At 49.8% G+C, this 27497-nt stretch overlaps 1 protein-coding gene across 6 annotated transcripts in view; it reads right to left on the reverse strand.

The window, feature by feature from the left end:
* Positions 1-1944: 1944 nt before the first annotated feature.
* The window catches only part of eya2 (EYA transcriptional coactivator and phosphatase 2), a 44751-nt gene continuing 19198 nt past the window's right edge, over positions 1945-27497 (reverse strand). For 2 of the 6 annotated variants that reach the window (XM_088937450.1, XM_088937452.1), the window contains exons 2-15: positions 21757-21822; positions 21265-21319; positions 20181-20305; positions 19077-19193; positions 15782-15858; positions 14976-15156; positions 14660-14799; positions 13932-14015; positions 10397-10486; positions 7877-7935; positions 5577-5737; positions 5266-5380; positions 4521-4924; positions 1945-4355 (exon numbers count right to left, since the gene is read on the reverse strand). In XM_088937450.1, coding sequence (XP_088793576.1) covers positions 4318-4355; positions 4521-4924; positions 5266-5380; positions 5577-5737; positions 7877-7935; positions 10397-10486; positions 13932-14015; positions 14660-14799; positions 14976-15156; positions 15782-15858; positions 19077-19193; positions 20181-20283 — 1569 coding nt within the window. In that variant the 5' untranslated portion in view covers positions 20284-20305; positions 21265-21319; positions 21757-21822 and the 3' untranslated portion in view covers positions 1945-4317. Of the gene's footprint in view, positions 4356-4520; positions 4925-5265; positions 5381-5576; positions 5738-7876; positions 7936-10396; positions 10487-13931; positions 14016-14659; positions 14800-14975; positions 15157-15781; positions 15859-19076; positions 19194-20180; positions 20306-21264; positions 21320-21674; positions 21823-27497 lie in introns of all 6 variants that reach the window. The other 4 variants (XM_088937451.1, XM_088937454.1, XM_088937453.1 and 1 more) reach the window with 4 other exon arrangements.

A 27497-nucleotide genomic window follows, 5' to 3' on the forward strand; every position in this document is an offset into this window, starting at 1 on the left:
TAGATCCATGTCAAGAGGAGTAGCGCTCTTCAGGAGTAATAACAATTACAGAAGTTAAAGTAAGGGACCGGGTAAAAGTGCTGATAATTGCAGGAGCACAGCAGTTGCAGTAAGCCGGCGTTAGCGCTGGTATTATTAGTGTAACGTGACAGAGCACTCGGTCAATCGCGATGCTGTCTTCGCTCTCCAGCTCGCCTCGCTGTTCCCCTCCCCGCTCACTGCAGCAGCTGATCAAACGCTCGGCGCTGTCGCCCCGACTTCAGAGGGGTCCCAGACAGATTAATGGCCCCTGGGCTGGCGGAGCTGACCCCCTGACCCCAGGGACTGGAGAGCAGACGGCGAGACCCCGTGGCGCGCCCAGGTCCCTGCCCGCCCGCCCCTCCAGGTCACGGTGACGCGGTGCTCGGCTCGTCGAGGAATTGCACGATTTCATTTCCGAGGCACAGAAAGGCAAAAATCGCGATTAATAATAATCACGATTCTTTGTGTAGCATGTGGTCTAGTAATGTCCTAGACAGTGCACTACGGATAAAAGGTATAATACAGAAACATGCAATAAAAATAGAAGTTTGTCGATAGAAAAAGATACGATTAAATTACATAAAGGGACCTACGAAATTCAAAATCCCTGACGCTCCAGGGAAGGGAAATTATTCAGAATAGGCACAGTGTAAGAGATCACTTTTAGAAGGCAGGTATACAATACAATAACCTGTCGTTTGGTATTTATGTGCTGTAATCTGTTCATGAACGCAGATAGGCATCAATCATCACGATTGATACCCTACTAATCTGTCACCTGAAGTAGTTCAGGTGGGGAGCCGCGTCAGCATGCGCAGGCTGCAAAGGAACAAGTAAAGGTCAATTTAACTCCGTGAGCACCTGTGCTCCGCCCCCTATAGGTGTATGCCTGTACCCCGCGCCTTAGCGTGAAGCACACGGTTTCACAAGGAACATCGAAAGGAACATTTTCCTGCGCCCAGCTGCGTTAAGAGCGCTAATGAAAAGAACGGAGCAGCACGTGTTTTCTTTTTGCCGAAACCAAAAGCGCTCTCTGAATGCAGTGGCGGGGCATCTCCGCCTTTCAGACATCTCAGCCCGTCAGCCCCTCAGGGACCCCCCTGTCTTCCAGATCAGTCCCCCCACCCCGACCCCGTCCCTTCCCTCCCTATTGTAACGGCCTGGCGGATGCTCGCGCGATGGCTGTGGAATTCCACCCTCGCCTGGATCCGTGGTTTCAAGATGGGTCGGGCGCTTCTGGGTCTTGCTGTTTCTGGAGCGCCTCACCAGGGCTCTCCGCCCAGCTGTCGACGAGCGTGCGGCTTCACGCTGGTGCTGGTGCTGGTGCTGGTGCTGGTGGGGAGGGCAGCGTGCCGAGCGCGGTCTGGGGGGGGGGCGGGGGCGTGCGGGATAGGAGCTGGTATTGAGGGAGGCTCCTGCCGGCTCCCCCTGGGAGGGATCCTTGTTTTCCCGAGCACTGTGCCCATGACCCTGGGCTGCTGCCGTCACCCAGGCCCAGGAGGAGAGCATGCTGGCCTGCAGAGGGCGCCAGAGATGAGTACAGCATCCTTGACTGTCAGGCATGTGTGTGAGGGAGGTGCGTCCCAAAATAAACCAGTTAGTTTAGCAGCCATGTTTTAAAATCCATGTAGATATTCTTTAAATTAAACTTTTCATTTAATTTCTAATATATACATATTCATGCATGCATGAATAGATACACATATTCATATGTGCACGTTTACATTTGGATTGCACAGTCACCTTTATAGTTTAAATTGTTCACGGTCTGTAGTGCAACATTTCAGAAAAAGGATCAAGTAATTTTGATTTGTGAAGTCATACCGCAAGAACAAATCTCAAAGGAGCTAAAAAAAAAAGGATCAGTCCGTCTATCAAAGCTGAAGTGGACTCAAGAATGACATGTCACGGCAGAGCAGGTTTGTTAAATTAATCGTTTTATTCTATGAGTGTCACAATCACAAAACAAAAGTATATACAGATCATGGCTAAGGCAGAGGAAGGCACAGTGTAACAGACACATGCAAAGTCCAGGAACAACCCATACCAGTTTATTAGAGATTTATATATGTACAGAATATGTATAAAAAAATCCTTAAACACAAAATAGAAGAAAAAAATACAACAAAATATACACAAATAAGCCCTCACTGAGACTGACCATTACGATTCCCTTCTCAGTGACTCTACAGCCCTTGTTTTTCTTACTGAAAAAAAGCAGAATGCCAGCAGCTGGCAGACAGTTTCCATGAATGACTCAGGGCTAGGAGAAGGAGCACTTGGTTTAGCGATAAGGCCTTTTTTAAATTGAGAAAGGCCACTGTTGTCCCATAACATTTTAAGGTTTTAAGGCTTTGTGCCCTTTAGGATCAATGTAGTATAAATTTAACGATGCTACAACACGGAGGACATTGACGCTGTACTGCAGTGGGCTTTGAACCGGCTGACGCCCAGGGGTGCTCTTTTTCATTCTGCATCCTGTGCTCTGCAGGAAGATTGCTGGGAGACGGATTTTCTAGCAGGGTCTAGGAATAGAGACAGGCTGTCCCGGCCTGGGTTCGAGCCCTGGGCACAGGGGCTACAAGGGGCTGCACCACCCCTACAGTGAAAGAGCCTTGCGGGGCTTCCCACCTCCTCCACTGCAGCATGCTGCCAAGATACGTGGCTCGAGTCCTGGCCAGTCTGGAATGAACAACAAGCCCTGGACGATGCGTGGGGACCGGGTGTCTCCCTGTCTCCCCTGTCGAGGTGGCGCGTTTTGCTGGGGGGGGGGTCACGATCCCCTGCTCGGACGCCACTTGCAACGATCTTTCAATTAAAACCCACTGCAAGAGCTTCTCGCCCTGTAAAGGGGCAGTCTGAATAAAACACCTTAATTCAGTATTCATCTTAATTTTTAATCTCAAATTAAGATGAAAAAATAAAATATACTGAAGTTAAATCTCACCTTAAGCGTTTTTTTTATTTCAGGGGAGATGGCCAGACCATTTTGATATCATATAATACATCTTGCATAGATCTATGGGCATCAGTACTTTAGTTACGGGAAAAGGCCTCTATTAACATTAAACTGAAAACCTCCAGTATTTCAGGTGCTTCACTGACCTGAACCCTGACTCATACACACCACCTCAATTCTTCTTTTCTTTCATTCAGAGAGATGCCTTTGAATGAACAGTGGATTTCCAAGTACAGCCATTTGAAAAACAGAAAAAAACACAAACATCCAGCAGAAAAAGCAACCCCCCACCTCCAAAAATAAATTAGCAGTGATTCCTGTGCTGCTGTGGAAAAAGAAGGAATTTGTGATGCACAAAGGCCATGAAATAATTGTGCAATTGATCAGTATGTCACTTCCCTTTTTTGAGTTAATCAACAGGTTTCCCAGTTCCCAAATATCTGAACCACAGAGCGTGCCCATATGGCTAACTGCTTGCTGAGAGACATGTTTGTGTCCCTGTCAGTGTCATTTTTCTCTATTTAAGTCTGTCCACAGAAGAGGACATCCTGGAAAACTGAGACTGGCAAGACACCTTCTCTTTACTCCAATTCATTTTTCCTGATTTATTGTGCACGATTTAAAAAAAAACAACAAAGATCTCTATAGAAGGAATCAGGAAGCGACTGTGCGGTCTGTCCGGGTCGTTTCCAAGCTGAGGCATCGTTCATTCCGATGGCTGCATTGCATGGGCACTGCGTCAGCACGAGTCGACTCGCCCACAGACCACTGCGCGATAAAGGGTCGAGACAATCCGACTACAGGTGTCCACTGCCCACCAGAGCAAGCTTCCTGAAGCCACCAGTCCTGTGAAGCTGTCCGTCGGCACACGGCAGGGGGGGGGGGTTTCGATCCTGCGACCCAGATGTCCGCATCAATGATGACATCATTCACAACGCCCAGTCCTGCGGGATTTTCTCCTTCCAACCCTCCCATGTTAAAGAAACACTGAAACAAAGTTCCCTCTCCGATACGGATCCCCAACAACACAGTTCTCTCTTGCCTTTGGTTCTTATCACAGTGCAACTTTGCCGTAATCAAAGATGAGGGAAACCTCCTGCCAAGTTAAGATTCAACACCCTCTCTTCTACCTCACTCATTTGACAGGATCTGTAATGAAGACTCGCAACATTTCATATTGTTTTAAGCGGATGTGCTGCTGGTAGAGGGAGTGGTCCGTGCTGTTCTTGAAGTGCCAGGGATCCCCAGAGCTCCGGAGCACGAGTGAAGGAGGATTCAGAGGAGCCGCTGCCCCCTAGAGGTAGTCGAGCTCCAGTGCGTGGCTCAGAGCCTCCAGGTCAGCTCTGCAGGAGACCCTCCAAAAGGGCATATTTCTCTGGGAGAGAAAGGCAGAGACCGGGGATTATCACTGGCCACACGAGTAACACTGGAGTAACACATCCTACAGCTCAGCCATAAAATGCAACTGAGGGACAAATTCACTTTCTTATTTCTCACAGCTGAGGCACAGTGGGGCCGTCCTGCAAGGGGCGTGCTCTACCTTCTTCGCAGCCGTCTCCTCCTCCACGCCGTCTCCCACAACGACGTACACAGCTCTGCGGCCAAACCTCTGGGCCACTCGCTCGAAACAGCTGTCCTTCCCTGGGGACACAGACAGAGCGTGGCAGTAACACACCCACCCTTGACTGAAAACCCAGACGCAGCGGGCCTGCAGCACAGCTGTCTTTAAATGAACACTCCTGTCTGGTGCCCAGGGGGGGACTTCTAGAGTTGACCTCCATCTGCCCTCTGACCCCTGACCTCTGACCCCTGACAGCCTCACCTGTCTTAGTAGCACTGTAGATGTTCTCTATGGGGAAGGCTGTGCCCAGCCCGTACAGCAGCACCTTGGATATCGCTGGGATCAGCTGGGTCGTGGTCACCAGCACATTCACACAGTTCGGCCTAGAGGACACAATCAGAATTCAGATCTTACAAGGATCTCCTTTCAGGGTGATGGCGCTATGAATCATGGGAATGTGAGTATTAATTGGCTCCGGCTGTCTCGAAGTGCTCGAAAGCAGGGCTGTCTAAACAGGGCTCTGGAGCCATTATGCAGCAACATTCAAATAAAGCACTACCGCTACCTTTCACCACTGAAACAGGAGGTGTATATGTGCGTCTTGCAAGGAACAGCCTTGCTTGCCAGAATCGTACTGGAGAACTCCATAACGCCCCCTGCTGGACAGTACTGAAAAGTGCAAACTGCACAGCAGTAAACAGGCGCTCTGGTGCTCCTCGTTCACCTGGAGTTGATGAGGGCCAGGGCCTTCAGCGCATGGGTCAGCCACAGGTCGGTCAGCACCTCCATCTCCCTCCGCAGCTGAAGCCACTCCTCCCGTTTGGGGCTGCCCAGCAACCCTGCCAATCACAAGACAACAGACCCTTGACTGACAGCACCAGCCGACCAATGGGATGCCTGTCAACACTGAAGGCGTGAACTGCGCGTCAGGCAGCTCCCCACCCCACAGCTCAGGACAGAGAAGGCAGTCCACTTCCTCTGCTTTTGTTTTTATTCTCCATACGGGTTTGCTCCTGCTTTCCTCCCTGGACTTGCCTCCTACGTTGTTCTTGTAGGTGTTGTAGACTTCCTTGACTCGGCGGTACCGGAACGCCAGCTTCCTCATCCAGTCGACCCCGCCGTGAACCCCCGACCCCAGGCAGAGCGTGGCGCCCCCTGCTGGGCTCTGGAAGCCGTCGGCTGCGAAGTTGTACGCGCTGGAAGACACGGGGAGAGATCGGTTTCTTCATGCTGCGCTCTCACACTCTTCCAGGCAGGCAAGCTAGGGGCATTTTGAGGGCAAGGCACTTTTTTTGCCATTTCTTACAAACACAAAAAAAACCTTCAGTTCCAAGTTTACGGTCAGTGACTCATTCCGTGCACCACACTGAAAAAAAAAAAGTTAAAAAACTGAATGCAAATCATTTAAAAAAAATTTGACAGGTGTGACCGCAAAGACATGACAGCTTGATGCGTCGCCTTAGTGATTTGCAGCAGAACTCCCTGAACTCAGAGAACAATCGCAGTATCTTCTTACCCTCTCACACGGTTACTCAGCAGGGTTGCGTCCCAAAAACAAGGTGTGATGCGTCTGCCTAACAGCTCCTATAAGCTGTGGCATATGGGTATTTTACACCTGAACTTCATGTGAAAGCAGTGATGCGTCTCGGCAACAGCGCTGAGGCCACAGCAGAGCGGAGAGCACCCCCCCCGACTGTCCCACTCCCCCCACCACAGGTCCTGATCTCCCCCAGGCTGTGAAAAACGAGCCACAGGCAGCGTTGCCCCACCACAGCTACAGCCCCACTACACACACACACACTCTCTCGTGCCACTCAGATTTCACACACTCCAGCCCAGACAAAACATGCATTCCTCAGTCCAAAAAAAAAAGTCTCTGGGGAGCTTTGCAAATATTGATTTCAAATGTCTTGGAACATGCTCCCCTTACTCCCCTGCTTTCAATAATTGTAATTCTGATGGCATTTATGCTCATGAATATGGTAACTCAGAGTAACAGTAGCAATAGGAGAAAAATGCTGCTGTGAACTACAAAACAGCTTTCGCCGGTGAAAACTCACCCGCAGGACAGGAGTTTAAGCAACGGGAAAGTGCATTTACAACTGGGGAGGGGGGGGAGGGCTTCTTTACACAAAGGGTTGCGGGGGTCTGGAACAAGCCGACACCCTGGCTTCTCAATAAATGGATAGTTGAGACCGGTGGAACAATTGGCCGCAAGCAATCAAGCCTTCAGTGGCCTTCTCTTTGTCTGTAGGCTTTTATCGCCTCATGAAAGTGCCGTCACTTGTGCAAGCGGAGAGCTATGCCACAGATGCTCCGCTGAAAGCCGGACAGATCCACTCAGTCTGGGGGAGCTAATTGGACTACAGCAGGATCCTGTGTGGCCGACGGGTCAGGAGTCAGGACAGAGCCTCTCTGGCTGCAGGGGTTCTCGGAGCCCCTGAGCAGATGAGCCCGGACAGGCAATTTAAGGCCACTTTGCAGGGAGTGAGAGACCATCCCCAGGGCAACAAAGAGGCCAGCCAGCGCGATGCTATCTGTCTGACAGATGGTTTACTAATTACCCTGCGCCTCTGCCGGCTTCACGGTAGCGCAAAATTTGGCGGAGGAGGGCTGTAAGACCAGGCCCGGAGCAGGTGTAGCGAGGGGGTGGGGCTGCTGGGGCGTCTGGGGGAGACCAGGGTAAAAGCAGATTTAAATACTGAAGACTGAAGCACATGGGCACGAAAGGTAACCAGACCTGAATTTTGATGCAGGCGCCCATGCCACCCTGTCTCAGAACTGCAGGTGACAAGTGGGGGGTTTCACGTATTAAACTGGACACGTCGCTCGATTAAATCACTCGGCTCACAGTGACAGATGAACCAGAGGACGCGGGTGGAACCTACGCGCAAGCGTGTCTCATACTGATAACAGGAGGCACTTCTTTACACTTTGGGTGGCGGGAGCGTGGAACAAGCAGCCCAGCCATGTCATTGAAACCGTTACCGTGGCTTCTTTCAAGATCGTGGATCAGACCAGGGATCCATGATCTACTCACTGCCAAAGGGGCTAGAGGAGCCCAGCGGCCTCCTCTCGCGTGTAACTGTTGTCACGCTCGTCCTGTGCACCCTGTGAGACAACCACCTGACGTGAGTTGGTGGGAGGAGAAAGGAGACCAGAAAAGGCACAAAGCAAGGAGGAAAATGAAGCAGCAGGGAAAGGAGTAAAGCCAGAGTAAAGCAGGAGCTGTGGTGGCTGTAATTGCCAGCAAAGCAACCTCCCCCCCCCGCCCACCCAACAAACCCCACCCCCAGGACCGCGCAGCACGGATCAGCTTTCAGGAAAATCTGTACCTCAAGTCCTGCCCATTGTCATCCGAGGCCACGTCGTCAATATGAACTTGGTCACATTCCTAGGAAATTAAAGGAAACAGGAAATATTAGTAACGGGGATCCATTTTCACTCCTCCAAGGCGCTGTGCAGGAACAGGTTTTCGCTGTGGAGAGCTGGAGGGGAGAGAGAGAGAGAGAGAGAGAGAGAGAGAGAGTGGGCGAGAGGCGGCCCGACAAGACGGAAGACATTCTGGCGCCTTTGTCACCCTGCGACACAAGGAAGGTGGCAGCTTACCTTTTGAACCCGACGCCGCCTCACCCCCGGTAAAACCCACAATGAGACTCTGCAAAACCGCCGAGACACTAGGGCACCTGCCACAGGCTCCCCGAGGCAGACAGTGAGAGCAGCGTGCACTCAGAAAGCAATGCAAGCACTGCCTGCGTTCACCAGGTTTGCATTGACCCAGCACCTTTCCTTCTCGCGCTGCGCTAGGACGACGGGCCAGAGATCGGCGTCGGCCACCCTGGAAGAGCTCAGGCTGCACGGCTTCTCCATAAAAAAAAAAAAGAGCTGCCACTCAGCTCCCAGAATCCCTTGGCTGGGCCTGTGCCTCCCCCTGCTCCCTCCGTGTGTGGACGGGCCCTGAACTCCCAGAATCCCCTGTGTGGAGGGGCCCCGGAGTGCCTCTGCCCCGACACTCTGTGCTCAGGCCTGCTTTTCTCATTCCCCCTTCCCCTCTGCTCCCCCACTCGGGAGCCTTACGCGCTGCGGTAGGAAAATGACATCCTCCACTATCGCCAGCCAGAAACGGAGCAAGACGTGACCTCATCTACTGTCAGGTCTCTCAGCCTGCCGGCCTGCCCGAACCGCACTGCTGCGCCCTGACCCATGCTGTCCGGTGTCCGACCCGGACCCGGATAGCCGACCTCTTGAAGATCCTGCCTCCCGAAAAACTGTTCTCGTCCTTCAGATCCTACTACAGGGAGGCAAGAGGGAGATCTGTACTTGTACGCATCTGGAACGAGCAAGAGAACTTCTCCTTTAAAAAGACTGTAGATTTTAAATCTCTGCACCAAGCGTCTTCATGCTTCCTTGGCAGGTTTTGGATGAAGTCGCAAGACTCTAGACACTGCATAATATATTTGCTTTTAAAAGTGGTTCAGTTTTCCAAAACTTGGTTTATGGCGTTTTAAACTCTGAACTTTTCCCAGCTTGGAACGCCTCCTAATCCTCCCATGAGTTAATTTGCCTGCGGCATCACCCTGGCTACGCTGACAGGCTGAATAGAAGCTTTTATAAATCATAATGTCTTACCGTAAACACATGTGCAGCAATAGGCCACCGCAATGATAAGCAACAGCAATTACAGAGACAAAAGGCTTCATTAAAAACTTGTCTGCAAATAATTGCTTTGGCCTCCTTCCCTGGAAGAGTTCTTCAATGGGACTAATCGCGTCTGCAGAAACAGACACACACCTCTAATTAACAAGCTCGGAGTGGGTTTTCCTGCTGAGGCCCGGGGTGAGTTTTAATCCCTTCCTTTGTAAGTACAAGAAAGTGGAATGTGAAAGAAAAGGGCTTCTCAGTCCAAAGCCCTCTGCTCTTCCTTCTCAGCTGGGACTTCAAAGCACACGCACAGAGCTTTCTGAAAGCTCCTTCTTGGACATCAGAGATGAAGGTCAGACAATAGAGAACCAAGAGAGACCCTGACCACAAGACTGGGGACGGGTCTGAATAACAGGAACCACAGAATCAAGCAGAGCAGGACTGTCCAACTCTGGTCCTCAAGGGCTCTGTCCAGCAGGTGTTGTAAGTCTCCTTACACCTCCAGCTTCTTAAGAACAAGGAAAGCCTTTAGCTTGCCTAACTAAGCAGATGAAGTGTTTAATTAGGTAATTAAGGGCTCAGGTGGAAAGAAAACCAGAATCCTCCAGGACCTGTTGTGTCGTTGTGTACCTCTGCAGTAGAGTCTGGGTGAGTATGGGCACAAACACAAAAGATTGTATTTCACGCCTATCTAGGATACCAATTTGTCTGTCAGTATTCAGATGTATTTATCACTGGACATGGAAATCAACAACACAAAACAATGGGTTGTTTTTCATTTATAGTTGAGCATCGATATTCCCCCCAATCTTGGAATCTCTCAGATCTTGTGGATTTCAATGTATCCTGGACTCTTAAATACTTTATAGTTCACTTCATAGACCCGCATTACCATGGTTTGCAGGTCTTTTAACGGTGAGGATGTTAAGTTACCTAATAAAACCGGTTGGACTGAGGCTCTTCCAGGGCCAGGAGTAGTAACCCCTGCTCTAGAGAGTCATGTGGAAGAGCACATGCATTAACTATTGTGCTATGTAACTTGTTCCGCATTCTGAAACTTAAGGAGTTTTCTACAGGCGTGCCAAACACTGTCTGGTAGCCATTGCGATCCCTCTACATAGCCTGGGATCTGGGTATTCTCCACGCTGGAAAGGTGAGCCAGAGGTTCTGTTAGAGACACGCGTCGCTCCAGAATAAGCGCAGACAGCCCTCACCTCCAGGTCGTTGAAGAAGAGGCGAGAATCCGCGAGGTTGAAAATCATCTCCTCCATCCACAGTCCCAGAGAAACAGCCTTGGAAGAGTCCTGATGGGGCGGCACACAGCAGAGTTACACACCTCTGGCAGCGCAAACACAGTGCCGGACAGTCTCAGGGTTGTCCGGCCTACTTCCACCACCCCGCTCCTGAGACCCCAATTACAAACCCCATCTGAACTCAAGCTGGAGGAGGAACAGAAGGGACAGTGTTCCTCCTGGACCAGGGTTCACTGTTCTAAAGCAAGACATTCCACCATTTAAAAGTTCTGTGGCACCAGATGTAAAAAAAAATAAGAAATAAAGAGAAATAAAAGAACCAGTCCGAACAATTATAACCTAGCCATTATTACAGTGAGTGAAATTCCCTGTCTCAAAAACTTGCATTTCTACAGTCAGCCAGCAGAGGGGAAAAACAGGCCAGTCAGGAGGCACCTTAAGGGTTAATCGGTGGAGTAGTGGGTACTGAATGCAACAGAGTTCTGTTCCACACTGAAGACTTACACCAATGTGTCAAATCCTGAGGATTTTCCGAATTGCAAAGATGTATCCACAAACTTCAACTTCAACACAGAAGGCTCTTTTTGAAATTTGAAACAGGCACACAATGGAAACCCCTTCACTGAGATCCTTCAAGAAGTACCTTGACAGCGTGCTTTTACCTGCAGGCAGCTATCAGCCCAAGAAGCAAAATGGTCTTCATGATTTTAATTGAGAGTTGGCCTCACTGTGTAACTCATTCTCACGCCGAGACTGTGGCAGTTACAGTCCTGAAACTTTCACCAGCTTTAGGCACAACAAGAACTCCGCCAGCCAGTCCATGGCATGGTGTAGGACTTGTCAACCTTTCAGAGCAAGCGGCGCGATCAGCCTGTGACTCTCAACCACTCATGCCCAAGCATTCCAGCTGGATAGAGGAGACGCACAGATCCCCGATCCCATGACTTTGAGAGGGCAGAACCGACCTCGGTCAGCACTGTGTCTGTTTCCTGAAGAATAAATGAATCACCAGCGCGACAGGGCACTTCGTCTTCCTGTCAGCGTTCACAGTCTTGAAATGACAGAACCAGTTTACCTGCCTTTTGGGAAGTCTGGTTACCTCCGCGTCAATCATTCTGGATTTCATGACCCTGTTTATAAAGTTTTGAGGTTTGAGCGCAGGTGCCGTGAAGGCCTGCAGGATTTCCCCCCCCCCCCCGAAAGGAGCAAAAAAAAAAATGCTTAAAAAATAAAATGTAAAAACAACACCTCCGAGAGGAGTAGCTCTGTTTAGGAAGGAGAGTAAACAGCCCTGCGCTTTGAGCTGCGTGCCAGGTGAGGTAGCAGCTCCTGGTAGGATGCTGGCAGCCTGTCAAGCTGTGGGTGTCAGCCAGAGGTGAGGACAGGATTAGTGCTCGGGGGCTGACAACCCTGCTCTCCTCCTAGTGATCCAGAAAGAACAGCAGCTTTGTAAAACGACACGGGGGGAGGGCAGGAGGACAGGGGCTGCTCAGGTTTAATTAGGATAATTACCGAGGATCTCCTGCCAATGAGCGACGCCCAGCTTGCTGCTGTCAGAACGTCTTTTTTAAAAAAAAAAAAAAAGAGGCTCTTGGTTAGCAATTACAGCGTGGCATTTTGAAACGTGAGGTGCGGTAAAGGATTGCTCCCCTAGGCCTTTGTGCTCGTTTCCCCCTGTGTTTAGGGCAGAGAGGAGGTGGGAGGTACCGGGAAGAGCAGACGAGCACGGCGACCCGCGATGTGCTGGGAGGAATCCTGGGATTGTGCGGTAGGAGCGTCTCGAGACACTAAGTTTGGCAAGGGGCTTGGATCCGGCCAGCAGAGCAGGACGCGCTGGGCTGCAAGAGTTTGAAGGCTTGTGCAATGGGACACCTTTTAAGGCCAGATCCTTCCTTATTGCTCCCGTCTCTCGTTCGCACCCCGGAGAGACTGTGCACTTGTTTACCACAACAGTGTTTCTCTCAGGATTCACAGGAGAAGCCGCTGGAGAGACTAGGACACGGGGGAGAAAACCTGGGATTTTTTTCTTAAAAAAAAAAAAGAGATCCTCTTTCTTTAAGAATGGGAACCTGAACTAAAACAAACACAGTTCCTTGTCTGGCAGGCTCTGGAATCGTTATAAAGCGAAGCAAATTATTTTTTTTTACCTAACAGAGCTTGAATTATCTCTATATAAATCACCTCGAAGCTTTCTGTTTTTGTTTCCTTTTTCATCTATTTTTTTTTTGTTTTTTTTATAAATGGTTTCTGTGTGTCTGTGGTTTGATGGCAGAGCGTGTCGAATCGCAGCTCACTGGTTCAGCAGGAAGACCTTGTGGGAGGAATAAGGTATTTGGCACATCAACTAATGTCATCTCTCCCACTCCCTTCTCCTCTTAATGACAAAAAAAGAACACATCGCGCTCACACAGGAATCCAGTGTTCCTCTGTAATCCATTTGCATTGCATTTTGTCGGAAAAACCAGCAAGGGATCGTGGGAATTCAAAACATTTCCCCAGCCAAGAAAAAGAAACAGGGCCATTGTTCTTCTGTCAGCTGCTGCGAAGCCTGCGTTGAGCTCCGTCAGCTGTCAATCAAATCCAGTCGCCCTGTGAGTGACAGCAGAACCACATGGATTGCTGGCCCCTCTGGGAGGGCTCTCCCCAGCTCCTTGGAATTGCGCTGGGCCACAAAAGCTCTAAAACTACAGCTGACTAAAATCGGCGTCTGGGCTGCTTAGAAACTTTTTGCCAACAACACAAGACAAGCAGCCTTTTTCCATTTTCCCCTCGCCACCCATCAATAATAATAATAATAATAATTATAATAATTCCTTACACTTATCTAGCGCTTTTCTGGACACTCCACTCAAAGCGCTTTACAGGTAATGGGGATTCCCTCCACCACCACCAGTGTGCAGCCCCACCTGGATGATAGTGCACCAGAACGCTCACCACACATTAGCTCTCAGTGGGGAGGAGAGCAGAGTAATGAAGCCAGTTCATAGATGGGGATTATTAGGAGGCCATGATTGGTTAGGACCAATGGGAAATTTGGCCAGGACACCGGGGTTACACCCCTACTCTTTTCGAGAGTCAGGACCTCAGTTTTATGTCTCATCCGAAGGACTGCGCCTGTTTTACAGTATAGTGTCCCCGTCACTATAGTGGGGCATTAGGACCCACATGGACCGCAGGGTGAGCGCCCCCTGCTGGCCCCACTAACACCTCTTCCAGCAGCAACCTTTGTGTTTCCCAGGAGGTCTCTCATCCAGGTACTGACCAGGCTCACACCTGCTGAGCGTCAGTGGACTGCCAGCTGCGAGTTGCAGGGCGACGTGGCAGCTGGCCATGAAACTATGGAAAACCCATCACAGCACAGGAAATCTCCACACCGTGGTCTTTTTTACACCAAATCCCCTTCACTCTTCAGGCCTTTGGCAGCTGACCGCTGTGGACATGACTGGGCTAAACGATTATTTATTCATTAATTAAAGACTTTTATGAGGTCAATTACCTTGCCGAACCGAGAGGCAAAAGTTCCAGTGAGCAGGGAGTGAAAAACGATGATGGTCTCATCCAGGTCCCACACAAACACGCGCTGCAGAGGAGAAACCACACACATACTCTGTTATAGCAGTGTTAGAAGGTGTGTTTAACATGAAAGACTGGAGGTTGCTGGTTCAAAGCCTAACTTTTCCACCGACTGACTGCGTCAGTACAAGTAAGTTATTGATCCCCCTTGTGCTCTGTCCTTTGGACAGATTTACAGCCGAGGGTCTATGGTAATCGATTCACCCTTCGAATAAAATGCATTTGTAATATTATTACAATTATTATTATTCAGGAATTGGATCCCCGTGCAAATGAAGATTCCTCTTTCAGCAAAAAATGAAAAATTAAAGTTAGGAAGTCAGAAGTTTCTTCTCCCAGCAACAGAAATTCATTAAGAAAAACAACTTATGCATCCATTTAAAACGTTTCCTTCTTTTATTATATATAAGCGAACGGAACCGAGTGTTTCACACACATCCCAGAGGACCTGCGCAGAATCGCTCCGATGCCAGATTCAGGTTTTGAATGAGAACAGCTCATTCTTCAGCCTTTCCCGTTTCTTTTTCTCTCTCTTATTTCAACAGAGGGGGCTGGTTCAGGCCAGAACGCCCCAGAGTGGAGGGGGAGCAGTGCGCGAGCTGGGACAGCTCTCTGTCTGGAGAGCTTGCGCGAGTGGGGCCATGACCTCACCTCGATATCGGAGTCCAGGGGGGGCGCGGGATCGCTGGTCCTCTTCCTGCCGCGCAGCTTGCCGTCCGAAGGTCTCCGAGCGGGACCCCCGTCCAGCTCCTTGCTGGGGGTGGGAGGGCTCGGCGGAGGGTGGTACTCCCCTGACACACACACAAACAACTCAGTTCGCTTTGTAACATTCTCAGGAAATCACGGTTCACAGCAGGACAGCGAAGCAACAGAGAGCTGGAAGACAGGGGTGACGACAGGACAGGCCACATGGTGCGACAGCAGGGTGGCTGGCTTCCCTCCCTGGAGGGCGGGACTTCCTTCTCACCTGCTAGTGACTCTGGGCTCTGATTGGTGACAGCAGGGGGGTGTTCCGGGTGCTGGTAGGGTATCGCCGTGGTGATGGCGGACGGGCTGACGTTACTGGCTGTGAGGTAGGGAGCGTTGTAGTGCGAACTGTAGTAAGGGGAATACTGGCTTTGGCTGAAGGTGGGGTAGGCAGTGAAGTCCTGCAAAAAATGAGAAGCAAACAATCTTAGCAATACATCCTCCAGCAACTGAAATAACGTATTAAGAAGTTATGGGATTTTCCCATGTTTTATTGGCAACGTCAGTTCTCAAAACCATAATTAATGTTCCTTTTGGCTTCTTCATTGCACAATTGAACTAATTACTTGCTTAACCAAGCCAAGTTGAAGCATTTCCCCTGGTCTTGATTTGGAACTGAAATAAAGGTGTGAGTCATGCAGGACTGGGCATTGCCTTGAATAGCCTCCTCTGGATGTTCTTAGAACATTTACAGTGGTTTTCAATCATCACCAAGCCACGCTTGATCTGGAATTGCATCCTGAATTGGTCTGATGGCCTACCGTTCCCCAAACATTGAAACTGAAAATAAATCACAGCCATGGTAGGTTACAGATTAAAGAACCCAGAAAATGGCTTCCAGCGCTTGGATCAATTTACACAATAATTAAAGTTCATTAACTAATTTACAGTCAGTTCTTTTATTTATATTTAAATGTATTCATGGTTCTAAAACCAATGTCAAGGAAACATGCCCCAAGTGTCCCCGCCCACTGGCTCCGCCCCTCTTACCACTGAGCCAATCACAGGACAGGAGGAGGAGCTTACCTGCTGGGTGGGGCTAAATGGGGTTGAGCTGCAGATCCCATTGGGCCCTTGGAAAATGCCAGAGGAAATACTGCTGCCTACAAAATAATTGAAACAAAACAAACAACAAATTAATATGGTTTGACTTGAGTGTGTGAATTCATCCATAAGTTATCTGACAGACAGGTCAAGAGACACAAATCCGCTTTGTTGGCTTGGATGACCCAGATCAAAACAAAACGTTCACATTTGCAACTTTTCTTTGCAAATAAGAAACTGTGCTTTTTTGCCTGAGGATTTTTATCCAAGGCTATGAGTTAAAGTAAATGGTTGCTGGAGTATACATTGAGGCTTTTAATCCAAGATGGGCCTTTTGGTACCTGACCAGACTAACGACTAACGACAGTAGAGAAGCACATACTGCAATAGAGCTGTACACAAACAGATGTAACAGGGAGCAGCAGCACTATGGGGAATCAATGACTCTGAGCACCTGATATTCTTTCAAATGACAGTAATTCTGTAGTAATGATTAAATGTAAACTACCTGCAAATCATTTTAGAGTCTTTTTAAAACTGAGCTGCTGCATTTACGTTTATATTTTATTACGCATTCTGTTTTCATAGAACTGTGGCTGGCATACAGCTTTCATCCCAGCCACTAGAGGGCATTACTTTCTCTATCGGACACCATTGTTTATCCTTGCTGCCTAAAGTAGAGCTTTTCAAAAACTGCTTCCTGGGACCTCAGAGTCTGTTGGCTCTGTATTTAATGCAGGCTTGATTGAACTAAATTTAATTAGTCATTTTCGTCTGCCACAAAAGTTTAGGATAAATGTTAAATATTGGTTCCATCAAATCTCCAACAGGGCTTAGAAAATTAAAAAAAAAGGTTATTATCAGTCCAATTAAGGGTTCAGTTAATCCACAGAGGCCCTGAGCCACAGTTCCTGTCATGGGCTGTGACTGCGGAAGGTAAAAAATCAGAATGACCTTGACGTTACCATAGTAAAGTCAGTAAACTTGACTAGAGTTAGAATTCTATCATCTGTTATGTGTGGAACTATAAAAAAAAAGCTTTTTATAAGTTTAGTGAGTTCTTTCTGTGTGAACATTTCACCATTTCATCTGCAGGTCCACCATGAACCTGTAAGGCGAGGTCTCGAGATCAGACCCGTGCTGAGCTCCTGGTTTATAGTGGGTAACGAACGTGGATGGGTGGATCTGTAGCTCGCAAGTCTGTGCTCTCGATGAGAGAAACAAAGCTTCGTGTATTTCAGATGGGGGCTTGCAAAATAGGGCACAACAGTGGCTCACAGCTCATGTTTTGGGTCTGATTCTGGGCCAACGCATCTTCTGTGAGAAGTCTGCGTGTTCCCTCTCAGTGAAGTCTACGATGGGTTTCTTCAGAGGCTTCAGTTTCCTCTTGCCTCCCAGATAATCGCCGTTAGCTTGACGGGATACTGGATATTCCACTCTGGCCCCTTCCATAAGGAACAGGAGAGGGGCACCTTTATCATTAGTCTGCTCTGCCTGGAGTCGCTCCACTCCAGTCCTGATCCCAATATAGTTGGAATAAGGATCAAGAAAAGAACAAGCCGCTTGGCACTGCCTCAGTGTGCCTGAATGTTTTTCAGTACGTTACAATGACACATTACAGCCCAACACGCACACACCGTCTCGCAACCAGCTCCAGCGACGGGCAAGTGCTGTGATTAATGAAAACAGCGATACAGGTGGGAATTCCTGCAGCAGAGCACAGAGCATCCATCACTGTTATTGAACCTGTCAGAGGAATACCTTCCTCCAGGCTCCTCGCTTCAACCTGCTCATTTGTTACTGCTCTGCTTTTCAGAGATTTTCCAGATTGATTCCAGCTCTTTCCCTTAAACAACTGTGTCTCTGAACACAACAAAGCATTCTTAGACAAAAAAAAACTTGCCAGTAGCAAATTTGCAGAGATCACGGTATTCATTTTCTGCTTCTGAACGTCGATTTGTTTCTCCAGCAGACTGCCAGGGCAGTCCAGCCCCAAATATTTTCAAATACATATCAGTGTATTCAAATATTGTGTTACCCAGTCAAAAAACTGTATTAGGCCAATTTCTATAACACATTTTCTATATAAAACAAAAGCATTTCTACTTTAGTGGACCAGTACTGTTTTAATGTCTGTGTTGGGATTCATGGCTCAGTTCCCAGTGAGGACTGATTTAGAATCTTTTCAGCAGGCCTCCGATATTAGGAGCTATTGCAGCCTGTCGATCAAGTTTCCATCAGGGCACCTGAAGGAGTCTTGTTGCTTCTGCGTCAGGCACAGATGTCCTGTAAGTATCCAGTATCTGTGTACCCAGCCCCGTCCAGAGACGCGACACGGTCCCGCTGTAACCCAGACCTCACCCCTGCCCCACCAGTCACACTCTGGGTCGCTCTGCAGAAAGACCCCCAACCTCCCCCTGCCCAGCCGCTGTCTCTCACTGCCTCTCGCTGCGATACGCCCCTTAACCTCTCACCCCGCGAGAAATGCGAGATTTCGCGGTGCCTCGGAGAGCCGCGCAGCGCGGGGGGCGCCGCCGGGCTGGGGCATGCACGCCGCCGCATCGCCATGCCGACGGCGAGAGGAAGAGCCCCTGACCCTCAGAGAGAGCAGCAGGGGCTGCCTGACGCCAGGGGCCCAGACCGCGGCTAATGGGGAGCAGGTGTGTTTTTGCAGATGGTGGGGGGGGGGGGGGGGGTGTCTACAGAGCACAGAAGGGCCTTCACAGCCACCTGTAAGCTTCATTGCCCACAGCAGACCCTTCACTGCCCCATTACCCTCTCTCCTGGGCTCCTGAGTTCCTCTCTACCTCAACGTTCATCTCCCTGTCCTCACCTGACTTCTTAGCCATCAGCCACTTTGCTACAGCTGACGGCCAGCCTGCTCCTCGCTGCTCTTCACAGCCCGTCTAGCCAACGCCCGCAGCTGCCCCGGAGAGGGACAGGGACCCAAAGGGCCTCAGATCTGTGCTTCTGCTGAGGCCCTCTGTAGGCTGGACTCGCCACTCCCTCACTGTGCCAGCCCCCCCTCCTGGCTTCCCCAGCGCGACCAGAAAGGCCTTTTCATCTGCTCCCAGCAAGCTCCACCATCACAGAACTGGGACAGCAGCAACGGCACCATGTGCAGCAGGAAGGCAGGCAGCTAAACAGTACAGGTGCAGCAGAGGCCATTTCCCTCGACTTCCCCCGGTCAGACGCCTGGGTTATCAAGCAAAGGGCGTGAGCCCTGTGCTCCGGAGAGCGCTTCCCACTGCGCCTGGGAGAGACGGGCGGGACTGACCGTGCGTGGGGTAGCTGTACAGGGCCTGTCCGGAGGGGGTGCTGCTGAAGTTGGAAGCGTAGGTGAGGAGGCTGTTCTGCCCAGGCGAGTGGCTCAGATTGTCTTCTGTTTTAATATCTGGAGACGAGGAGAGACGAAGAGCAGAGATCAAGGACACAAAGTCTACGGACTACACTAAGAATGTTCTTAAGCGGGACGCAATGCTTTTTCCTACACAACCGGTTTCGGACTTACTAGTGCAATGTGGAAATTGTTTTCCGGGTGTAACATTCTTGGTTTTAAGGTAATATGACATAACCCTCTGGTTTATAGCCTGTTGACTGGAACAGTACTGGAAGGTACTGTTTTGAAATGAAAACCAATGTACACGTTTGTTGCTTAGATGTCACAGTTAGTTTGTAGTGACAGACAGTATACGCATGCTTATTGTTTAGGGGTACAGGAGGGTATTTTCATCAGAATCTCAGTCAGTACTGGTTGTTTCTGAACTCTCCTTATCAGACATATCGATGTGCCCGTGTTCACTGGGGGCACTGCTGAGGTCTCACACCTGCGGGCTCAGCTTGTAGGCTAGTGGTTTTCTAGCCTGAATCCCAGGTTTCTGCAATTATGAAACTTATGCTCAGCTCTGAGGTACATTTTTGAATCACTTATTCTCAAATTCTTCTCTATCCTGGATCACTTTTTCAAGAGGTCTCTCTCAGAAACAACCCCCAAATATCAGTTTTTCAATATAACTAAATGTATCATGAGAAATAAGACTCATGGTAAGTAACTCAACAGCAGAGGTGCTTATCAACAGGCCAACTGCAATAGCAGGGCAGATATTCTGTGTGAGAGTGAGGATCCCCTTTGTTTATGGGGAACCCCTACATCACAGGAATCCTCTAGACAGACACTGGGAACCTACAGGGGACCCCAGATCGGGGGTTGAAAAGCATCACTTCAAATAAGCAATGTAATGACACGTGAATGTTTCTCGTTGAGGCAAAAACAAAAAGAAGAAAAGAAAAAAGATGTAGAGCCATCTGACTGAACCCCAGCTTTCTCACAGTCCAGTCCCGCGCTCAGACACACAGCACACAATACAGAAACTGCACTCACTGTACGATGATATGCCATAGCTCTGGCTGTGATGGTGGTAGGGGGCGTAGGGGCCCGGGGGCTGGATCGCCGGGCTGTACTGAGCCTGTCCGTAGGCTGCCATGGCCGGGCTGCGGCCAGCGGGTCTGCAAGGACAAGGGAGAAAAAACTAAACGCAGCCGTTTAAGAAAGCCACTGCCTGCTGACCGCTCAGCCGACTCCGACACCCCTGCTCGCACAATATCAAAATGCTCCAGACCCTCAAGGGCACTGACAAACCCAACCCGGCAGGCCTCGTCGGCATGGACGGGCACACACTGCACAAAGGGTTGTGGGAGCGTGGAACAAGCAGCACAGTTACGTTGTTGAAGACGATACCCTGGATTTCAGGAAACAGCTGGATGAGATTCTCGGATCTAATAGCTCCAAACAGCCAAAGTGGCCTCCTCTCCTTTGTAACAGTTCTTATACATTCGGAGCCAGCGGTGACCGGGAGACTGGCAGGTTTCCTAATTCTCTGCAATTCCTGCCTGGTTAAAGACTTGGAGAAAAGCAGACAAGCAAGTCATTCTCCAGTAACCTCTGTAACACTTGAGGACCTGCCAGTGAAGACTTGTTAGTTGTCTACCGCAGAGTGGCAAGATCCATTTTCTGCCAGAGTCTTGTACACTCAAGGTGGGAGAGAACTAGAAAAACTGAAGGATTGTGACTCTCACTATGTGCGCTCTGCAACTTGTCACATCCACTGACTGTGTCAAAGTTTAGCCATCACTTCGCTTAAGTCCTCTTGTTCATACACCCCAGGAGTACAAGGAAACATTTCCATATTTCAAAAGCCTCTATGGCTATTTATATCTAGGGTCATTCTTAGATTTCCTGGCTATTGCCATATCTCTGAAACCATATCACATCCTTTTGAGCTCAAAGATGTTCACATCACACTTAAAATACAGATGAACCAGCCTGTATGACATGGTAACTCCATGAGGGGGAGAGGGAGACAGTCAGGGTGAAGGGGAATAATGCTTTGTGTCTTGAGAGTAACAGATGATTGGTTGAGGTGAAGACAAAGAGCGGGTGGCAGGGAGGGTCTTGATAGGCTCACCTGGAGAGAGGGGCGGGGCAGGGGGCGGAGACTGGTGAGGAGGCCCAGGCCTGACCTAAGGTAAAGGGAGAAAGAAAGTAACTGTCAGCTCTCTGCTCATCTTAAAGCTGAAACTTTCTGCTTTCCCCTGTTTAAAGCTGTTGACTCAAAACGCCAAGGAGCCAAGCACAGCTTAGCTAATGTATCCGAGCAGAATGGGCACAATTCCTCTACTGGAAAAAGTATTTTTTTCAATTAACTATAAGATAGAAGATACATTTACATCTCAACATGACACCAACGTTGCAGTTAGTTTTTGACCTCCAGTGAACACACTCTATATGATTGTGAAAACAGTCTAAACAACGGGTCTTGCAGTTTGCTTGGCCTAGAGGAGAGTGAAAGGTGGGTGCGTCTTTCCCTCTGCTCACCTGAACTGGACCGTGCTCTTCCTCTGAGCACGCTTTCGTTAGTGTTGGTCAATGCATACACACGCCTCAGTTAGAATCTCACCCGGCTCCGTAGCAAAACTGGTTTCACTGACTCCAAATGCGCTCGTGCTCGGCTCCTTCAGTTTCACTGAAAAAAAAAACTCCAGTTAATTAAGAGTATTTATCTTCATTTCACATCCCCCGCCCCCCCCGTCTGCTCTCCCCCTGGAGAAGAGAGTCCCCAGGATCTGTGCTGTCCGGAGGGGAAGAAGGAGGAGGCGTGTGGTTGTTCCCAAGCAGCTACGACAAACATACGACCCACACCGCGATCAGTAAACAGTTGGCAAAGCCTGAATGTGCGAGACAGGCCAGGAGACAGACGTTTACATAAGAATGTGTCGTTAGCGCCAAAACTACAAAACAATAGCAGCTCAAAGTTCGTGCAAACTTGTCAGGTGACATGCTTTGCCAAAAAAGGGCGATGCATTTTATCGCTCTCGGCATTGTCCTAGTTCAACACGTTTCGAGCGCAGCACAGGTTGTCACCTGCACAGACAAAAACAGAGAGAGGCTGTCACTTTTTTCATTTCAATTTGGCGCAAGTCTGTGACTTTGTGCCAGCTCCTACAGCTGGCAAGACAAACAGTGGGTTCCAGGTGCCGACGAGGGGAAAGAGATCGGGGCGCCCCGCTGACCTGGGGACACATGGGGCGCAGGGGAGAGACAGGTGGGCGCCGAGGCACTTTGCTTCCAAACAACACCTGTCGAGAGAGACGCTGGGTGAGAGCTCGAGGGAGGAAGGGGGCTAGAGGCCATAGAATTGCTCCCCTTTGACAGCCGAGCTGGTCTCTGAACTGACGTGGCCCTCCTCTACGCAGCAGGGGCCCGACCAGAGGGGCCTCCCCGCACACTCCACACAGGGCTCCAAACTGCTGGTGTCGGCCGAGGAGAGCGTGTGTCTGGATAAATCGTCCGCAGTCCATCCAGCCCCTGCTAGAAAGGCGCCAGGGTTTGCTTTTCAGACTCGACTTCCTTCTTCCTCTCTGCGCCCGCCCCCACCCGGCCTGGCCCAGACCCGACCCGACGCCTGCGCCGAGGGGTCAGGCGGCTCTCGCCTCAGGCTAGCTCAGCCTGGCCAGGCCAAACACCGCGGCTTGAACCGCGGACCCGAGCTGGCAGAAGGCCGACACTGACACACTGACCGGGGGAGGAACAGACAGAGCTAGGACAGGGGAAGCTGAACTCCACAACCTAACAGACCCCCCCAAAAAATCTTTAAACACTGTAGTCCGATCCCACTAAACCAGTAACGGGCAAGGCGCAGTCTGATCACGAGCAGGTCTTTCATCGTTCAGCGCGATTCAACGAGGAAAATGACCCAAACGTTAACCAGGCTCATTCTAGGGGACAAAGCATGCTCTCTGCTTAATGATTCTTTCAGAGATGTGTGCTGGAACCGTGCGCATCTGGCATATCAGAAAGGAAAAGAGAATTCAGGACCTGCGTGCTCTGAACGTGCCAACGTTTCAGGCTGCAAAGAGGATAACTTTTTTAAAGTCATAAAGAGGGATTACTGGAGAAGAGAGTTCAGAGCCTAGGAGTCTTCTCACAAGCTGATGTTCCTCCCCCTGTCAGAATTTGAAGAGCTGTTACGCTGGGATTAAGGCACAAAGCATTAAGTCGCGGAACATCGCGGACTGTTTTCACTGTAAATAACAGACTGCGGAGAGTAAGAAAAAAAACCACAACCGTGTCTGTTAACGAACGAACAGAAAACATGACTGAGATAACTGCGACAGACAGAGGAATGCAAGTCACCCGTCCTGAATGAAGATTAATTAGACAATTACCTGACACAAATTCAAATACGTATGAATTAGCGAAACGGTGTGAACATGAGGCAGCCTGGGGCAATCAGAGAGATCAAGCTGATTGAGGCAAAGCCCTGCTGAAAGCTCACAATGAGAGTGAGAGAAGCGTGTTGGGCCGGGAACAGCATGTCTCAACCAGAGCAGGACTCAGTACAATAGGCGCGAAGCTGTGGTGAGCACAGGGAGGGGTGTTAAAGATCAACTAAGTGTTTTTGACAAAGCTGTTCTTGCTCTGTGCAAAGCTTTCTTTATCTCCAAGCTCATTTCCTCAACTCTTAGGCAGTGAGGGCAGCAGTGGGGAACAGTGGTTAGGGCTCTTCCCTGGACCGTAGTGGGTTCAAATCCCAGGCGAGACACTGCTGTTGCACTCTTCATTGAGGTGAATTAACCTAGTAAAATACCCTGCTGTATAAATGGGTGCAAATGCTTTGGATAAAAGAGCTGGCCAAACAAAGATATGAACTGTGTTCAAATACAAGGAAAAGCAGTATTAACGCCATTGCGCTTGTTTCCCTCAAGAGTGGCTCCTTCGTTGGGCATCGTGGAGGAGTGGCTAGAGCTCTGGGCTTGTGGGTTATATCTAGAGCAGGACACTGACCTTGTACCTCTGAGCACGGTGCTTCTTCGAGATTGCTGGAGCACAACACCCGCCCCTACTCTGCTTTGGCAGATGTGTCAGTCCAAAAAAATAATGTGGCTACTCTTCCAGAAGGAGCCTTTAGGAAAAAGTACAGCAAAATCTGCCCTGAAAAATCGAGCTTCACGGAAGCCGTCTGCAGTGATACAGAATGTGGCAGCCCTGCAAGCACACTGCCTCTCACACTGAATGTATTTCTCTCAGAAGTCTCTTCACTATGGCAACAGGTGGAAACAAAAACTTCAACCCCGTCACAACTAATACAGAAACTGCCCAAAACCCTTAAGCCCAACTGAACATAACACCATGCTTGGGTATAGCTATCACTATAGACAGGCAAGCAGTGCTCTATTGTTTGTTTCAATGAGCTGGGTGATGTCACACCTGAGGCTCTATCCCACAACACCCCATGCTGACAGTATAATCTTTTCCACAGTTAAACGGCTCCTTTTCCCCGCCAGGGGTTTCAGCAGAAATGGGAACATTCAGTTCCTGCGACCTGAACCCTTTATCGCCCATCCTCCGCGGCCCCATGAACTCGATGGAACGAACGAGCGGTCCGATTCCAACAGGCAAGCGAACTGAACAAGCAGGAGACGGCTTGACCCGGTCCAAATGGGTCCAGCCCCATAAAATCAGTACGTACCTCAAGGGCTATTTCTTTCCGCAGCACAGGGAGGACAACGAAGAGGCAGAAGGCCGTGCAGATGACAGCTGGCAGCGAAGCAAGGAGAAACGGAGTCCCTAGGGCGGCTAGCAGTGGCATATGGATCCAACCCCACCTGGCATGCTTTAAAGAGAGTGTGTGTGTGTGAGAGTCAGGCTGTAGCAGCAGTGCTGGTGGCTGGGGTGAGGGAGGGGGTCTTCCTGCCTGGAGGGCAAACTACAGAAGTGACCCCCTCCCCAATCCCCGCCCCCTCTCACTCCTCGGACACACCCACCCCCCCTGCCTCCCCCGGGCCCTTGTGAGATGATGCTGTGGGAAACCTGTCCTGTCTCACTCTGCACTTCTCCACGGCAGAAGCAAACGCTTCCATTCTGCATTCCCCCTCTCTCTCACGTAGGTTTGCTTCCTGGCTTCGCTGGGTAGAGCCCTCCAAGCCCCCACACAGCTTTTTCTTTTCTCAATCAGGGAAATGAACGGCATCCGGATTCAGCAAAGCAACACGTCTGTCAGAACGTGTGGGATCACGGTAACAATACGTCTCGTCATCGTGTCATCATTCCTTCTGTTCCTAAATCCCAGGCTCCTGTGAACCTTTATCGGTGCGGCGCTCTGGAGGCGCACACTAAGCCGCTTAATCTCGGCGCGAGGGCTGAAGCGCACAAGCAAACAAAACCAATTCTACCCCAAGCCGGTGAGATGCCAGTTCCACTCCACTGCTCCCGAGCTCAGTTCGATCTGCTTCATAGTGAACTGACGAGAAAAGGGTTAATTTCAAAATTCCGGCCCAGACAACCCTGTCTTGTAAGGAAAGGTGTTCGGTTGCCCTTTAAATAGCTCTTATTAAACACGATCCGCCTTGGAACAGACATAGGACTTCATTGTGCTGCGCTGCGCTTTGCCACTCGGCCCTGTGCGCGGAATACGGAGCCGCCTCTGGGACGCTGTGTAGCCGCAGAGAGAGCCTGCAGCCTTTGAACCCAGCCTGTCATAAATAAGACAGGCTATGGAGCCCCTTTTTTTTCTGTCTCCTAACGGTATAATGGCAGCAGATGTTGAGAGTGATTATGGCACTGTAATGGGCTCGTGAGCTGATTTATATTCTACGATTACCTCACTGCCCGGGGATTTCATTAGCCAGCGGCTGGCTCGCCCCCTGCTTGCGGAGCTGGTGCCTTTTGGACAGGCCTGATTTGTGTGCTTCTTGGGGACTCATCTTCAGACGTAATTAAAAGCCAACAGCAGCCGTGGGGGTAGGGGAGGTGTGGGGGGGGCGGGGGCAGCCGCGGAGATGTTGGGGCGCAATATCCCTGTGGCGAACTTGGAGGGATATGACTGCCAGCACCAGAAAAACAAGGCCGGCGGTATGAGACACGCGACGTGTCTGCAACAGGATTACTAGAACTTGTTTGCTCTTCGAGAACGAATTCTAAATTGTTTAATTTCAATTTCTTTACATTCTAGAGATGAAAATACAAAAGCAATCAGCTTTCCCTCCAGCAAATGTACAAGGAGACGCTACAAAATAAACCTGTGTCTGTCCAGGGTTTCATGGCATTTTCTGGTCATGACAACAGCCTGAAATAGCATAATGCAGTATGAACCGTTTTATCAATGGGTGACGTGTGCATAACCACAGGTTCTGAGCAATGGGACAAAAACTCCTCTGTGCATGTAAGAGAGACCGCAGATACAAATTTAGTTAATCAAATTCTAAATTTCAAAAAGTGTCCCCTGACTGAATTTTTGACCAGTTATTTCCTTGAAGGTGGTCTCCTGACGTGTAATACAAGGGACGCATACTGCCAATCCCCCAGACTACCAGAAAACAGCTCACACAGGTCACCGAGACTGCTGGGATTGCTTCTGTATGCTGAAACTGTATTTGCTGCCCAGAATTTCACCAAAATGTACTTCAAGTCAAAGAAACATTTCTGAACCTCTCAGATTGAAGACAAGATGCAATGTCATTTGTAATAGAAGTCTTCTCCACTGAACCATCACCCTCAGCTGTTTGTCAGGACTTATTGCGGCGAGCACACTTTATCTGCTCGTAGAGACGCACCCAGAAGACATGTCAAATTGGGTTTTTCCTAGAGATTCCCAGCAGCCATCAAAGGACAGTCTGGTTCAGTGGCTCAGAGCCAAGAATCCTAAGCACCTAAAAAAAAAAAAACAGGGCTCACCCTGGAAAAAAAGCTTTTAATGGAAGGCTGCACAGCTGTCCTCACTGTCTTTCTAAAGAACGAACTGTCCCTATTTGATGCAACAAGTGGAAAAGCAAGACAGATGTGCACAAAAACACAGCGCTGAAGCCAGGAAAATCAGAGGCAGTGCAGCTTCCCTCTGGTCCACCTCCCCTCTGCTGGGAAACCTTAGCTGGGAATCACTCCTGGGCTTCGTTCACACTCCACGGCTTCAGAACAACAAAACCCTTTTAATTCCAACGGCACCAGAGCCCTTATCGAACCCTTCTACTTTTCTTTCTTGCATACATCGCGATCACAGCTTCCCTTATCTGCCACCACACACAGGCCCACATTCCCCTCGCCACCCCTGCAGAAAGCGCTGCCCCAGGACGAGGGTCAGCGGCAGGGGGACAGGTGGTGGACGGACCTCCCCTCTGCTGGAGTGATCAGATGGGCGAGCTG

The sequence above is a fragment of the Atractosteus spatula genome, chromosome 19 (genome assembly GCF_055471065.1).
Source record: "Atractosteus spatula isolate fAtrSpa1 chromosome 19, fAtrSpa1.hap1, whole genome shotgun sequence".
Lineage (NCBI taxonomy): Eukaryota > Metazoa > Chordata > Actinopteri > Semionotiformes > Lepisosteidae > Atractosteus > Atractosteus spatula.